This window comes from Botrytis porri (assembly GCF_014898465.1).
Source record: "Botrytis porri strain MUCL 3234 chromosome Unknown BPOR_006, whole genome shotgun sequence".
NCBI classification, from domain to species: Eukaryota; Fungi; Ascomycota; class Leotiomycetes; order Helotiales; family Sclerotiniaceae; genus Botrytis; species Botrytis porri.
Genome location: NW_024066080.1, coordinates 1,273,025 through 1,287,817, shown reverse-complemented (window position 1 = coordinate 1,287,817; position 14,793 = coordinate 1,273,025). Strand labels below are relative to the sequence as shown.

General features: G+C 44.1%; 6 protein-coding genes across 6 annotated transcripts; 4 read left to right on the top strand and 2 right to left on the bottom strand.

Moving 5' to 3' along the window:
• Window positions 1-796: 796 nt before the first annotated feature.
• EAF01_004909 (uncharacterized protein) lies at window positions 797-4,795 on the top strand (the record flags this gene model as incomplete). Its single annotated transcript, XM_038913163.1, has 5 exons — window positions 797-1,412; window positions 1,463-3,376; window positions 3,437-4,203; window positions 4,256-4,499; window positions 4,584-4,795. 5 exons carry the CDS (start codon window positions 797-799, stop codon window positions 4,793-4,795), a joined length of 3,753 nt encoding a protein of 1,250 aa, XP_038771249.1.
• Window positions 4,796-6,078: 1,283 nt separating this feature from the next.
• EAF01_004908 (uncharacterized protein) lies at window positions 6,079-7,771 on the top strand (the record flags this gene model as incomplete). Its single annotated transcript, XM_038913162.1, has 3 exons — window positions 6,079-6,319; window positions 6,446-6,888; window positions 6,941-7,771. The coding sequence occupies 3 exons, from the start codon at window positions 6,079-6,081 to the stop codon at window positions 7,769-7,771; spliced, it is 1,515 nt and encodes a 504-aa protein (XP_038771248.1).
• A 454-nt stretch (window positions 7,772-8,225) lies between these two features.
• On the top strand, window positions 8,226-8,471 carry EAF01_004907 (uncharacterized protein; the record flags this gene model as incomplete). The annotated part of the gene is made up of 1 exon (XM_038913161.1): window positions 8,226-8,471. One exon carries the CDS (start codon window positions 8,226-8,228, stop codon window positions 8,469-8,471), a length of 246 nt encoding a protein of 81 aa, XP_038771247.1.
• Window positions 8,472-9,383: 912 nt separating this feature from the next.
• On the bottom strand, window positions 9,384-10,349 carry EAF01_004906 (uncharacterized protein; the record flags this gene model as incomplete). Its single annotated transcript, XM_038913160.1, has 6 exons — window positions 9,384-9,498; window positions 9,556-9,668; window positions 9,725-9,759; window positions 9,807-9,982; window positions 10,038-10,183; window positions 10,233-10,349. The coding sequence occupies 6 exons, from the start codon at window positions 10,347-10,349 to the stop codon at window positions 9,384-9,386; spliced, it is 702 nt and encodes a 233-aa protein (XP_038771246.1).
• A 688-nt stretch (window positions 10,350-11,037) lies between these two features.
• On the bottom strand, window positions 11,038-13,677 carry EAF01_004905 (uncharacterized protein; the record flags this gene model as incomplete). The annotated part of the gene is made up of 2 exons (XM_038913159.1): window positions 11,038-13,370; window positions 13,437-13,677. The coding sequence occupies 2 exons, from the start codon at window positions 13,675-13,677 to the stop codon at window positions 11,038-11,040; spliced, it is 2,574 nt and encodes an 857-aa protein (XP_038771245.1).
• Window positions 13,678-13,962: 285 nt separating this feature from the next.
• EAF01_004904 (uncharacterized protein) lies at window positions 13,963-14,664 on the top strand (the record flags this gene model as incomplete). Its single annotated transcript, XM_038913158.1, has 1 exon — window positions 13,963-14,664. The coding sequence occupies one exon, from the start codon at window positions 13,963-13,965 to the stop codon at window positions 14,662-14,664; it is 702 nt and encodes a 233-aa protein (XP_038771244.1).
• Window positions 14,665-14,793: the final 129 nt, after the last annotated feature.

The window sequence follows — 14,793 nt, the reverse complement described above, 5'->3', positions numbered from 1 at the left end:
TAAAAAGATTCATTCTTCTCTGTCGGCTCTTTTTATCTCATGGATTGGAATCGAGATTATTCTCAACGTCAGTGTCCAAAGTCAATATTGACGACGCGAAATAGGATTATTAAGTGGCGGTACAAAGTCTAATAATTTGGCTTTATAAGTTAGTTACTAGGTAGTTGAATGGTAGAGTTTCCCCTAGCAACGCCAGTTAATCCAGTGCCGCTTCAGTTGTAGAATCATGTCGATAAGGAAATTGACAGTTTATCGTAGGGCAGCCTTGCTGTGAGCACCTCGTGACATTTACGCTATTGTGACACTGTTTTTGTCTAGTGACACGCACACACCAGTATCCAACGGGGATTACCGGCGCTAAGCAACTTTCAATCTACTGGCGTTTGCTTTTGGTGCGATCGTACTAAATAAGTTTCTTTTTCCCATTACCATCTGCACCTCCACCTCCACCTCCACCTCCACCAACCTTTCAGACAGATTCTGCCCAGGTCTTCTTCACGACCAGATTCATCAAAATCGAGTCAACAAAATAAGGGAAGAAAGTGATAGTCTCACTTAAACTTTTCATTGTTGAATTTTGGCCATCCTTTCTTCTGGCTCATCGCGACACCCTTTTCTCTCCGAATTCTGCATCTGTAGTTACTTTTCCCTTGATTTGATTGCGCTGCGCCGATGATACTCGACCGTTAAATTGAACGCGTCTTCGAGGTAATTTTGCAATACCAGTCAGAACTAATCACAGTTGAAGTTTTGAATCCGTTCAGTGAAGCTAGGTACTGCTTTATACTTGCCGACAATGTCGGATTATCCATACTATGGCGCGGCCTATGGCAATCGCGACCAGTCGAACAACCCACCTTACCCTACCTATCCAAATCAGTCCGCATATTATCCGCAAGATGATGGCCGATCAGGGCAGCATACGATGACTCAAGGATATGATAATACAATGGCATATGGCTATAATCAACAACAACTTCCAAACTACAGCGCGCCCGCTATGCAGAATAATATACCCCCAGTCCCAGTCTTCCAGGGCTGGAACCAAGAAAACTCATCTATGCCCCAATACAATGCAGCGCCGCAAGGCATGCATTCTTATGCTGGGTACAATCATCAAAATTATGCTCAAAATTCGCAATACTATGCACCAGTGGCTGCCCCGCAGCCAACTTATCATTCTCAAACGCCCGCATATGGTAACGTTAAAAACCGCGAAATGAGCGAAGGAGAGTATGATGATACTTCTGCCCACATGCACGCAGCAGCCCCGAATGCTTCAATTGGCGCACCGGGCTCAAGCCACTATCGCGGGATTGATGGCAATGGCTATCTTGATACTGCCCATCGCGCTGTCTATCCAACAGGCCAAGATCCTGCTCCTCAGCAGCCGCCACCGACTCTTCGCAATGGTAAGCAATTCCGACCTCTCATAAACTCGTTTGTTAACGTTTTCCTGCAGCAGCCGATTATTATAATCAACGTCAACCTTCGGCCTCGTACTCCCCTTTCGTAGCCCAAAGTGAACCAATGTTTGACCAAATCAAGGATACAGGCGCAGGTAAGGGAGCATTGAACACAAAGAGAGGCGGTGCACAGAAAAAATCAAAGCCTCAATCACCGGTAGGAGAGCCTAATAACACTGCATCCAAATCTGGCCAGGAAAGTATCCCCTCTTGCACGAAAGGTCAGGTATTAGAGACCGTTGGAAGTGCTCACCCTTCTCAAGCTGATGCATCCAATAATACCGTTACTTTCAAAACTGTCGCTGAAGCTCGTAAAAAAGCTGAAGGCGCCATACTGAATCTTTGGTCGTATGATGTTCGGTTCCCAGCCTATCTTGAAGAAGGGGTTGATGAAAAGCTAGTCGGAGAATTGTTTGATGAACTTAGATTGCCGAAAACTGCAACGAAAACTATCAGTGCAGCTTCTGCGCGAAGTCCCTCCACCAGTGTTTCTTCTGCGCCTACGTCTGGCCTCCCTGCCACTAGTGGACAACCCAATGGTCAGGCTTCAGCCACAAACTCTGCAGATAAATCTAAACAAGCTATGACTAATGGAGCAGGCACTGCTCCTTCTGCAACTGCGCAACCGAAGAGTGCAGCCGCCGTTGAGAAAGAAAAAACAATGCAGGCGAAGATGGACGCTCTCAGGAAATCGAGAGCTGAGCGAGCCCAGAAGAATGCGGCAAAGTCTGTCACAACGGCCACTACTAGTATTTCAAGTCCAATTGCTCAAGCTAAACCAGCCACAATTCCTCACGTGCCTGCTTCGGTTTCGAATTCTACATCCTCTCCTGGAAAAGTTGATGAAAAAAACAAGGTTGGTACTGCAGATTTAAGTAGCTCAACTTCAATTCCAGCTTTGACTGTCAAAACACAATTTTCCCAATCGAACGCACCACCAAATATTCAACAGACCTCTCAAAAGATCCCGGGTTTGTTCTTAGCTTCTGCCCCACCCGCCCCATCATCTGTCCCACAAACTCTCATGCCAGCCCCGGTTCTCAATGGGCAGCGCAAACGTCCAGTAGCTGCTGACTTTGATGGACCTTCGACATCCCAAATACCGCTCAAGCGACCCTTTGGCCAAAGTCGGGTGGAGCCAAAACCGTTTGTCATTTGTGTCAGCGAGGATGAAGACGAGTCCGACGAAGATGTCGAAATGGAATTGGAATCTCAGGCTGATGCAGATTCTCCTGTTCAAACTCCTCGCAAGCTACCCGAACAAAAGGCATTGCCAACAGCATCTTCCTTTCTTCCACCAAAACCATTTACTCCACCTCCTACATCGTCGGCTAGCACCCCGCCAAATTTGCAAAGTTCCATCAAGCCACATCCTGAGGATCTTCGACGCAAGGAAAGCGAAATTGAGCAATTGAAGAGAAAAATTGCTGAAGCCGAAATGAGGAAGGCAAACAAGAGAACCAGCAGTGGTGCACAAACTCCCATTAATAACGTCGCAGCTAGTATGAGCAACATCGGCCTTATAGCCAATAAACCAGATTCTTCAGTCGAAATACAGAAGGGAGCCAATGTTTCCAAGGATAAAGCACAATCAAATGCAGCTCAAGCTGCTGAGCTTCAAAAAGCTGCTGACATTCGAAAAGAAGAGGCCGAACTCAAACGACTCCGATGTGAAAGAATTGCGAGCGCCATTCCCCGTGTGGATGCTGAAGCTTTACAAAACCAAGCGAGACTTGAGGAACTTCGTGCCGAAACCGCCAGAATCGAAGCGGCGGTGCAAAAAAACCTTCATGACAAACAAAAGCTGGTTGAGGAAATGGAAAGACTAAGTCAGGAAACCGATCAACAATTGCAGAAGCAAAAAGAAAAGTTGGACAGTCTCACACGTGAAGAAACAAAAGACAATCCAGGTAGGTGCAAAATTACAATTATCAGACTGCCCATAGTTTTAGATGCTCATATTCCCACAGCTGAACCACCCCTAGCTTCTGCTCAGCCAGACTATGAGCCAGAACCACAAAGTCTCGCCGAATCCGAGCCAAAATCTGCATCAGTTCCCATGGAACTAGATGACCAAATCAATGATGCTCACGACGCAACGCAGCAACAACTACAACAGCAACAGCCTGAGCAATCCCGTACTACTGATGTCACTACCGCCTCCCCAATCTCTGTACCTCCGACCCAACTTGATAGTGCCGGTGATATGGCACATAACACAACCGAAGACCATTCTTTTGAGGTCAAAGAAGCATCCGAAACCAACCAAGATCTTGAGGCTGCGCTACAAGAAGCCGTGCGCGCGGACGCAGACTCTACTGGTCCCAGTGACGTCGAAATGGAAGACGGCAATGCGCCTCCTATGCAAGTTATAGACGCGACTTCCACACCCGATGAAGAGAAAGCAAGCTCCGATTATTCACCAGTTCTTGAGCGTTCTCAGCCACTCGCAGCTTCGTCAACACCTAACCTTCCTGATATGGTAGATGCCCCAGAGGTCGCTGATGTAGACTCGGATAACTATGAGCCCCCAGAGGCCACTCCTGCTGCTGATGAGACCTCGTCGGTGGCGTCGTCTCCATTCAGCCCCGCTCCACCAGATTCGGTTATTGATGCAGCAGAAGGTGGCGAATTGCCAGAGTTGTCAAACGGTGACTTAATGGATCTTGAAATTATCTCTAATGGCGTAGAACAAAGTCTGCCAGCAGAAGATGGTAGTGTCCCTCAACTAACAGAAGTAAAAGTCTTCTCCATTCTTGGTGGCAATTCACAGGCTGACCCGAGCCCAGAAACCCCTTTCTAGCGACCCCAATAGCTCAAGCTCTTTTACACCATATGAAAGCCCTTTGAGAGTGTTCCATGCATTTCGGTTTCATCCAGAATATAAGCAACGAATTCCGGGTGGGCTGAAGTCTATCACTTATACTAACAAGATTGATGCGAAGAAAGAACTATGTCGATACGAATTGATGGGAGGAATATGCAATGATAATACTTGCGATTTTCAGCATTTTAGAGAAATGGGACTGCCTGGTGCGTCGGTAGTTCCAGCCAGCATGCTCTGAGCTCACCCTTGAGTATCCCTTTCGTCCCCTTTGCTAACTGTTTTTCTGACAGATGATGCTGTTCTTACGAAATTGGGATCCCCAGACGAGTTCGAAGGAGAACAACGAGATAGGTTTATTGAAGGTTTGAAATCATTACTCTCGGACCTGCGAGCAAGAAAAATTAAAGACTTTGATGCCATTGCCTCAGAGATTGTTGCACATCGTGCCAAATTTCTAGGCGATTCATCAAAGGTACTCAGCCTCGAAGGCACGACACTTTAAACGACTCACCTACAGCGGCCTGGACCCTGACTTGTAATTCTCTCAGCCCATTCTCCCCATCAAAATCACATACTGTTGCCAGAGACCTGATCAGGCTTGGTATCGATGCTAAATAATCTTCCCTTTTTGGTTTGAAGGCCGAAGATGGCTTAATCTCACTTTGTTGGACCATTTATTTTCAAAATCTTCTTATTTCAGACCTGAAATGTCAATGGACAACGACTTTGCATGGATGGAGTTGCATGGAAAAGCTGGTGTTTTATGGCATGTCTACGATACCCCATCCGATGAAAAAAAGGAGACCTGGGGGAGTGCATCCAGTGGGTGCAACCAGTGTGTATTCTGGAATAAAATTTCCTTTTGACACTGAATGATAAAAATCTGCGAAGTTTATCCTGCGAATTAGCTAGTTACTCATAGCATCATAATTGACTAATTTATTACGATTTTTCAATCAATTTAAATGCATTTTGTCGTTGACATCGGCATATCATGGCTTTTGTGAAAGTTGCTTGCTCAGTCTGATTAATTGATCTCGACAGGATGGGATGTCTTGTTCAATTGAGTTTTGTCAAACACATGACCACGCGTAAGAGATAAAATGCAATACCCCAGAAATTAGAAGAACCCCCACCCCTCATAGTGATCATCGCACGCAACTACTGAAAGCGGTAGTTCCGATACTAATAAATAATCACGACATCCAAGCCAGAACTTCATCATTGCGCTAAGTACCAGTGAGCACCAATCTTTTTTTTGCATCCAACTAATATGACAGGCCAATCTAGGGAAAACAGCTTCCCGATATGATTATCTGCTTTACAAGTGGGCTATGGCTTTCATCTCACTGGCTTTGGAAACGGAAAAACGATAAGGTTGAAGGTTCCTGAGTGAACAGGGGATTGAGGATCATGATGTAACATGAATCTATGAGTATCTCGCAGTGGCTCGAAGTTGGGTGATTGCGTGCTACATCATTTAGTCGGAAGCATAGCGATTCCCTTGCAACTGGAATGGCCGTGAGCCTCGGTCTATCACCTTGACAAGAAGGAAAAGATGGAAGTTATCCTAGTGATTTTGATGTGATGTGATTCGATCCATTCTCATGCAATCTTGACTCCATTTATTTGATATTTTTCATATGGCGGGTATGACGATATAAGTATATTGACGTACCTCCATCCTTGATTGCTTTTGAAGGGTCCTGTTCCTCTTTAATTACTCGACGTCGAAGCCTGTTTTCGTGCACATTGGAGATACAATTGATCCATCGCATCTTCGTAATGTCGCACACGTCGCCACAACAGGCGCTGGATCATGAGAAAATCCCAGTGGAAATGGAAGGCAACAATGGGATCCTTGACAGAATTGAAAAAGGGAATGGAAATGAAAGCGAGGTTTCCGATGAATCGTTTGCAAATCCAACGGGGATAAATGAAAAGGCATTAGTCAGGAAGTTGGATTGGAAACTATTACCTGCGCTTACATTGCTTTATTTGTTGAGTTTCTTGGATAGGAGCAACAGTATGTTTTACTCCGTTTTCTTTGCTTTAATTTCCTCTCTATCTTCAGATCCGGGGTGGAAGAGGGTTCAATTGGAAGTTGCGAATGGATAATTAGAATGGTACTGACCGAAATCTAAACACGCAGTCGGAAATGCGAAACTAGATGGATTAACGACGAGTTTGAACATCACCGGAAACCAGTATCTATTGACACTGACAATTTATTTCATCGGATACGTTCTTTTCGAAGTACCTTGCAACATCATACTTAAACGCACAACACCCAAAATATGGCTTCCAACACTCATGCTTCTATGGGGAATCGTCGCGACCTTGATGGGAATTTCTACAAATTATGCAGGTTTTTTAGCTGCAAGATTCTTCTTGGGTGTTACGGAAAGTGGATTGTTTCCTGGTGTGGTATTTTATCTGTCAATGTGGTATAAAAGAACGGAAACACATTATCGAGTTGCGTTGTTCTTTTCTGCAGCTTCATTGGCTGGTGCTTTTGGTGGAATCTTGGCTTGTGGCATTAGGTTCATGGATGGAGTGGGAGGATTGAAAGGGTGGAGATGGATTTTCATTATTGTAAGTGTCCTGAGACTAACGGTTGAAAGATATTGTGCTGACCAATGAACAGGAAGGACTTTTAACTGTCGTTGTCTCCCTCTTAGCTTACTTCTTCATCCACAATTACCCCTCAACCGCACCATTTCTCACGGAACCAGAACGCTCTTTTATTCATGCGCGTCTCAAGTCTTCCACCGATGCAACCAATACTGAGCCGTTCACTTGGGCCAACGTCCGCGCCGCTTTCGGGGACTACAAATTCTGGCTCTATAGTCTCGGTTTCCACACAATGTCTCTACCACTCTACACCCTTTCTCTTTTCTTCCCTACCATCATCTCAGCCCTCGGCTACAAAGCCGCTACCGCACAACTTCTCACTGTCCCCCCTTACGCATTCGCCACAGTTCTTACAGTAATCATCGCCATCCTCGCAGAAAAAACTCACAAACGTGCTCCTTTCATTCTATTCTCATCCTCGTTTGCAATCATCGGCTATGTTATCCTTCTCGCAACTCCTCACAACAAACCCGGCATCTCCTATCTCGGAACCTTTTTCGCAGCCGGTGGAATTTACCCCAGTACCGCTATCGTGCTTTCCTGGCCCGCGGCAAATGTAAGCGGTCAGACTAAACGGGCCACGGCGACTGCGATGACGATTACAATTGGAAATTTGGGAGCAGTTTTGGGTACGCAATTGTATAGACCGGCGACGAGTCCTAGATGGATTTTAGGTCACGGATTTGCATTGGGGTATTTGGTGGCGAATTTGGTAGTAGTAGGGACGTTATGGGTTTGTCTGGAAAGGGAAAATAAAGAGAAGAAGAGGAGAGAAGAAAGTGGAGAGGTGGGAGATGAGGTTTTGAAGAATGATGAGGATGTTAGGTGGATTTTTCAGACTTGAGTTTAGGGGACGAGTGTGTTTGTTTTTGCTTCATTGTATAGCAAATTTATAATTTGTTCTTATGATCTCTTGTGTATGACCACAAGATGGATCTTCTTTCACTGACTTTAGGGAGAAATGTATGAGAACACTATGCTAAATTCTATTTCTGTGGTTAGATCAGAAGGGGAATAGACCTATTTATAGATTTGAGACGTCTAGAAAGAGATTTTCCCCACGGTATACTCCATTCATTGATATATACAATATGAGCTGCAAAGAAGTCAGAGTTACTTGGCAAAGTTGGAGACCTGGGAATGACCAGAGAAATTGTCTAGGTAATTAAGAAGACACACTACGAGCCAAGTTGGGCGTTGTTGCTATACAGCTAGATCTCGGATGCCGATGCATCGCATCCCGAGTCGTAGGAATATCATGCCGATTTTTCAAAGATTGTTGGTATTGAGATTTAAGAATGACGGGCCATGATATTCCATACGTAGCTTCTTCGGAAAAGCCAAATCCGGTCAGCGATTTGACTTTCTGGTTAGATCACGTGAATCTTCCAAAGTTGGTTGGAGCAGCGGCTCTGGGAAGGAATCAAGGTATCGTGGATAACCCGCATACTACTCTCACTGCTGCTGGAGACGTAGATGCTTGGACGAAGATCACAGCTTTAATCAAATTTCCGACTGCTGATTTCAATATTGTTACGCTTTGAGTGTAATGAGAATTGTATCGAATGGCGGGCTGGCTTGATCAAAACCTGCCGATTTGAGGTTGCTACTTTTCGATTATGGTGGAAATGTAGAAAGAGAGAGGGGGGGGAGGTTGGTTTATATAATGAATTTCTATAATAATGATAAATGTATCGAATAGGGCTTTCAATTGAAGAGAGAAAGCCAGTATACAAAGCTTTATTTATATGAATCCTGATTATGAGATTCGCTGGAAAAATCTCTACGCATATAAGCCGGACTTCAAGCACAGGGACAGACTCGTCTAATTAGCAAAATGGCGTACTGTAGTTTTGCACGTTCTCCTTATGAGAATACAACACTTCAATTGGTACTTAAGAAAGAATTGAATGGTAATGACTAGCTGGCAGAATAGGTACTACAAGAGCTTAGACGAGTATCTTCCCATTTGATAATTTTGATTGGTCCGAAAGGACATCTGAAAAGTTGGATGAATATAGTTGGTATACAAGTGTCAGATATCTACTGAGGCAATACAACAAGTTGGTGGATCAATTTTGCAATTTTGGTTAGTTGAAATGTCAGCAAGGTTAAGCTGAGAGCTGAGATGATCAGCGTAGGGAGGGCTCGTTGAGTTTCAGATGCTCAGTTAGAGTGGAGAGTATATATATGTACTCAGATGTGGAAAACAGAGACAACAGATGTTTGGAAAATTAGATCACCAGTTACATTATATATGAAGACGTCAGATATCAAATGAGCATGTCATTGAATTCTTTTTAATCTGACTTCGGTATCCCTCAAGACATCAAAGTCGATGCGCTGATACACAATTGAAGGAGCTTTTGATCAGAAGTTCCCACGAAACGAATATTGCCTATCCCGTAAGTCCAGAGCACCTTCGCCATATTGTATACCGTACTCTTATCCGTGGATCAATTGCCTTTCTTAGGTTCCCATGTCATACGATCAGTCTTGCATATTGTTTGGTCTCCTTCTCCCCAAAACACGTTACCGCCAGTGACACTGAGATCATCACTGATTCCCCAACTAGATTTTCGATATTTTAGTCCTGCATTGTGAATACAGGGATTATGATAAGCTTACCTGCGACTGCACCATGAAGCATCAGTTGTTCGAGAAGTGATGATAACATTCTCCCAGACAATTGGTCCAAAATCCCAAACAGCGTCCTCACTTGGGCGGAAGTAAAGTCTGACCTGCAGTATCAAATTAGTAACTGGTCATTTGACGAGCAGGATCTAATCAAACTTACAACGTTCAATTTTCCAGCAGTGGGAACCTCTTGTGCTGTTTTCGGATTAGTATATTGCTAGCATACTTGCAGGGCCACTTACGAATATTTACTACATCAATCTTTGTTCTTATCTTCTGACCAGCGTTGATACCTTGGGGACCAGGTACGATAGTGACATTGTTGATAGTAGCATGAGTTTCAGTATTATACTCGAGAGTATTGTGAATCTTATCGCCTGGCAAAATATTGTTGTCTGTAGCAATACCACCATTACCACTATGAAGCCACCAGTTAGTTTCCCAATGTCATGTGCAACGGCAGGAATACATACTGCATCATATCGACTTCCCATTTACCGGGGTTATGATCGCTGAGACGATTTTCATGGGCATAATTGTGAGCTTGATTGGTGCAACCTGCTCCAATTTTATGTATGCCGACTTTGGAGAATGGAGGGACAGTGACTGTGGCCTCAAACTGGGGTTTTTAGCTGGCTCAAATGATGAAAACCCTAGATTCAACTTACCTTTGTGATATCAACATCGGCATGAGGACCAATAGTAAATTCGTAGCCTTGAACATTAACCAAAACGTTGATGAGAATGAAGCACAAGGCGACGAAGAATTTGACTTGGTAAGCCATTGCTAATGTTTTAAGATAGAATGAATTGTCTGTTGGAAGCCTTTGATCTTTATGTATTGTAAAGAGTTGATGATTTAAATTTTTCTAAACTGGGCGGGCGACTTTAAAGGAAAGGAAAAAGGATACAAGCGCAAAGTCGCCTCGCTAAGGACCCGCTAATAGTGTTCGCTTGTTTGTTTTACAAACCTTTTTACATAAGTGGTATGATCGTTTAGTTGAATGACAGGCGGTAGCCAGTCAAAGCTCTATGTGAATTTGATACAATAACCCGTAGCCATACTCTCTGCATACACATGGCCAGCTGTTCCCAATTCAAGCTCGGCTTCAAATTATATTACGGTACCATTAAGACCGTTATGATACGAATTTTTGAAATTCTTGGTCAAAACACATTCAATAATTTGAAGTGATCCGCTAATGGAGGAGACCTGACAAAGAACCCTCAACAAGTGCCCTTAATTGATCTTGTATTCTTGAGGTGATCTCAAACCAGTGAATCAAATTCGAGCACAAGATTTCAAGGAATGGTACAATCATGCAAAAATTCAAGAGCAAGTTATATTTCACTGGTTCAAACGTTTATAGCATTTTATAGTCTAACTTATCACTAGGATGGTAGACCACAATTCAAATTGAATCTGACATACTTGTACATTAATTGAGTTGGGTATATGCTAAAATATGATGCTCAATATTCGACTGTCAAAACCTTCTTCAGAGATCCCATTTCCTTTTCCCAGGCCTCAACCTTTCTTTGACTTGCCGCTAATTTGTCCAATAGATATTGAATACGAGGACCAACCTCGTGAGGCTGCTTAGGTAAAGTACCCAGCATGACTAATTCATTCTCGTACTTATCAATACTCTTCGTCTCAATCTTAGTGAGCTCGGTAAGAACTGCCAAGTCAAGTCTGCTTCGTAATACACGATCTTCGCTTAAAATTTTGAAGGCAGCTTGATATACTGGCTTTCCAGCTTTGATACTTTGTGGGCGACCCTTGAAGGTCTTGATCGTGATCAATTCCGCTGCGGAGAGTGCTTCGAGAACAATTTCTCCGTTCGATGCCGATGATGTAAGGGATGATTTGAATGTATCAGAGAGCAAGACCTGATTATATCGTAGAGTATCGTTCTCAGCAAGAGACTTGACCAGGTACCATGCCTGCTCGACTGACCATTTCCGGTCTCCCTTCTCAGCAGATAAAAGATACATTTTCATAATCTCCGAAGCGCTTTGCTCCACAATCTCAGCTACGGCGCGTTTCGGAGTTTGTCCAGTTTTCAGTCGACGTGCCAAGAATTCAAGATCGGTCAACCGGCCTCCTAGGACTTCGATGCACTCATCCAGTTCTGAAAGATCTTCTCGACGTTGAGATTCCGAAAGCTTCTCCGTCTTATCTTTAGGGTTTTCTGGATCGTTTTCTAAATGACTGATGACGAATTTCTTGGCTACTTGGGGTGTGATATCACCAAGCGCTATCTGTCTGAAAACTCGATCCGGAAGCGCTTTACTCAAGGATTTAGAGTAAGAAATATCGTTTGTTAAGAATATGACATGAGCAATGTTAGAAGTAGTGAGACCAGCTGCCCATTCCGAGATCTTGTCGTAAACGATGCTACTGTCCTCATTCTTGTGTAGAAAATTGTCGATTACGACCACAGGTCTGTGTTCTGGATGTGCTTCAAGCCAATCATCGTCAGCCAAATTAGCGTCCTTATCATCCTTGTTTCGGTTTTGTAAAGCGACCTGTTTGAGAGCAGTTGCAGTATTTTGCCAAATTTTGGCAAGCTGTGAGTCCAAGGTTTCTGAAAATCCAGATTTAACGCCAATTGTGCCTTGTGCAGCCAAATCGATCAGACTGCTGAAACTGTTCATCCAGGAGAAAACCGGACGATATCCAACAGTGGCAGCGGCTGCCGCAATGGTAGCCGAGTCGCCCCTCGCTTCCTGGATAGGTTTGCAATCTATAAGTAAGGTGTTTTGTCGACCTTTCAGCGCTTGATCAATGATGAGCTCTTTCTTGCCTGATCCTCTTGGTCCTTGTACAACGATAAAAGTATCGGCAGTCTCCATAAGCCAAGTTTGTAAATCTTCAATGGCTTGTTTTCTATCATCCCAAATGGCACTAAGGCTTGCTTCTTCTGCTTTGTGCACACGAAAATAGAAAACGTCCTTTGCTTGACTTGCGAACCATGCATAGATCTTATTGTCCTTGAGACTGAAAGCATGATCGATATGTGCCTTGATGAAAAAGGTTCGAATTGGATCAAAAACCGCAACAGTTACAGTAGCAAGGATGGCGGCTACAGCTGGAATAACGACACGTGGGTGACTAGTAAGCCATTCTCTAATATGGTGGACTTGCATCTTAGCCTCAAATGACAGTCGAAGTATAGTGCCAGACTTTCCACCACCCAGTTCTTCAGTAACTTTCAAGCCATGTAGGCAATTTCTAGCCATGATTGAGTGCCTAATATTAGCAAAATCAAGCATAGCAAATTTTGGTAGAAGTTTGGAATCCGAAGGTTGCGAAGAGATCTCTGCGATTTTTCCATATTTTCGGAACAAGCTGTAAATAACCTCTTGTGAAAGTTCGGCTACTTCGCCGCCAGGGGTAGAAGGCACAAACTCAACACGAATTCGAGTGCTTGGGAATCTGTACAAATCCTCGAGCCAGGGTTTCCCGCGTACAAGTTTTGCTCGCATTTGTCGAAATGGATTAAACCAAGGTTTGATTGGCTTCTCCTTCAAATATCCTGAGATGAGCCCTTCTATCTCCTGAGCCGTTATGCTCTGATCGTGTGAAAATTTGATGAATGCGCCTCCCTCTTTAAGACGAGGTAGAATCTCAGTTACTTTCAATGGGACGCTGGAGGGTATCGCACGCTTCACTAAACTCAGAGGATCGTATTTTGAAAACACCTTATTATTGAATCGATAAAGAATATCTGGTAGGCCTGAGTCCATTCTTCCATACCAAGGTATTCGAAGAAGCCATCCGAGCTTTATTGGAAAAATATCTTTGAGAAAGTACATCAGCAAGCTGCTTTGAACTTATGACCCCATCAAGAAGTATGAGAACTCACTATCCAAGAACAGGATTCCCTCATTAGCTCCAGCAGTAATATGCCCAGTTTCATTCTCTCCAATTTGCGTACTCTCTCTCCTCACACCTTTATTGCCCTTCAATCTATCATACTTCGGTCCTTTTAGACCAACTCTAGCAAAATTCCCGACATTGCCAAAATCACGCGTTTGAAGTCTGGGAGGGCGCGGGGTACGTAACGCCGGCACGCTCGTAGGGTTGAACAAGATGCGCCTGTTCATAGTTGCGCCTACCTCTGAAAGTATATCTTCATGATTTGTCGTACCATTTATTCAAGGACAAAACTCAAAAGAGGTAAATGAAGTTCTCTCGAGTTTTAGTTGGAAGAAGGCTCAAACCAAGCCGAACAAAAGGCGGGAAGCAGTGTCGTCATACCTCGAAAAGAACTGACAGCCTTGTCACGTGAGAATTCGTAGAAACTTCCCCGCGTGCTGAATTTTGTTTTCAAGATCCACTCGCTTCAGCCTCGTAGTCCTCGAAAGACAAATTTCCAACGACAATCTACAATGGGCTGGTTTTCATCATCTGCTCCCTCTGCGGAGAAACCGACTTCCTCAAATTCAAGCGATCCAGTCCCATCTCCCCAATCTTCCACACCCACACCTCAAACAAAAACTCTCTCTCGCGATGAAATTGCAGAACAAGAACTGAATTCCTTTCTCCGGGAATTGGAGGCCGACACCCATTCTTCTAGTACAAAATACAACCGTGTACCCCGGATACCTCCACCAGAACCTTCCCATTCTCAACCATCCACTCAAGCTCCTCCTCAAAGTGACCCCTCGGAACCGCTCTCTATCCAACTCCTTCCCACAACCATGTCCTGCCGCACAGCCTTCGATGCAGCATTCTATTGCCAGTCCTTTGGCGGCCAATTCAATAATTTATATCGATATGGCTCTGCACGAGATTGTAGCGAGTCATGGTCTGACTTTTGGTTTTGTATGAAAACGAGAACGTATGCCGATAATGAGAAGGCCAAACTGATCAAGGCACGATGGATTGAGAAGGAGAAGAGAAAATATGGAGATCCGAGTGATAAGAATAGGGAGTTAGGGAAGAGTAGTGAGGATGTGTGGAAAGGAAGAGAGCAGAGGTTAGATTGGGGAGAAGCATTTTGTGTGGAGGAACCCAAATGGACAGGAAGTGACGATGAATGGAGAAGGATGGAGAAAAAACACAGGGAGGCACAAAAAAGTAATCTTTGAAATGAGCTCAACATACTAGTATGGTTTCATTTGGATCAGATATGTAAAATGTCTCGATGTATAACAGGAAGGGGATCGATTCGGGAAGAGAGCTTATGGTTTTCATGAAGGCGTTAAATGTTTTGATAG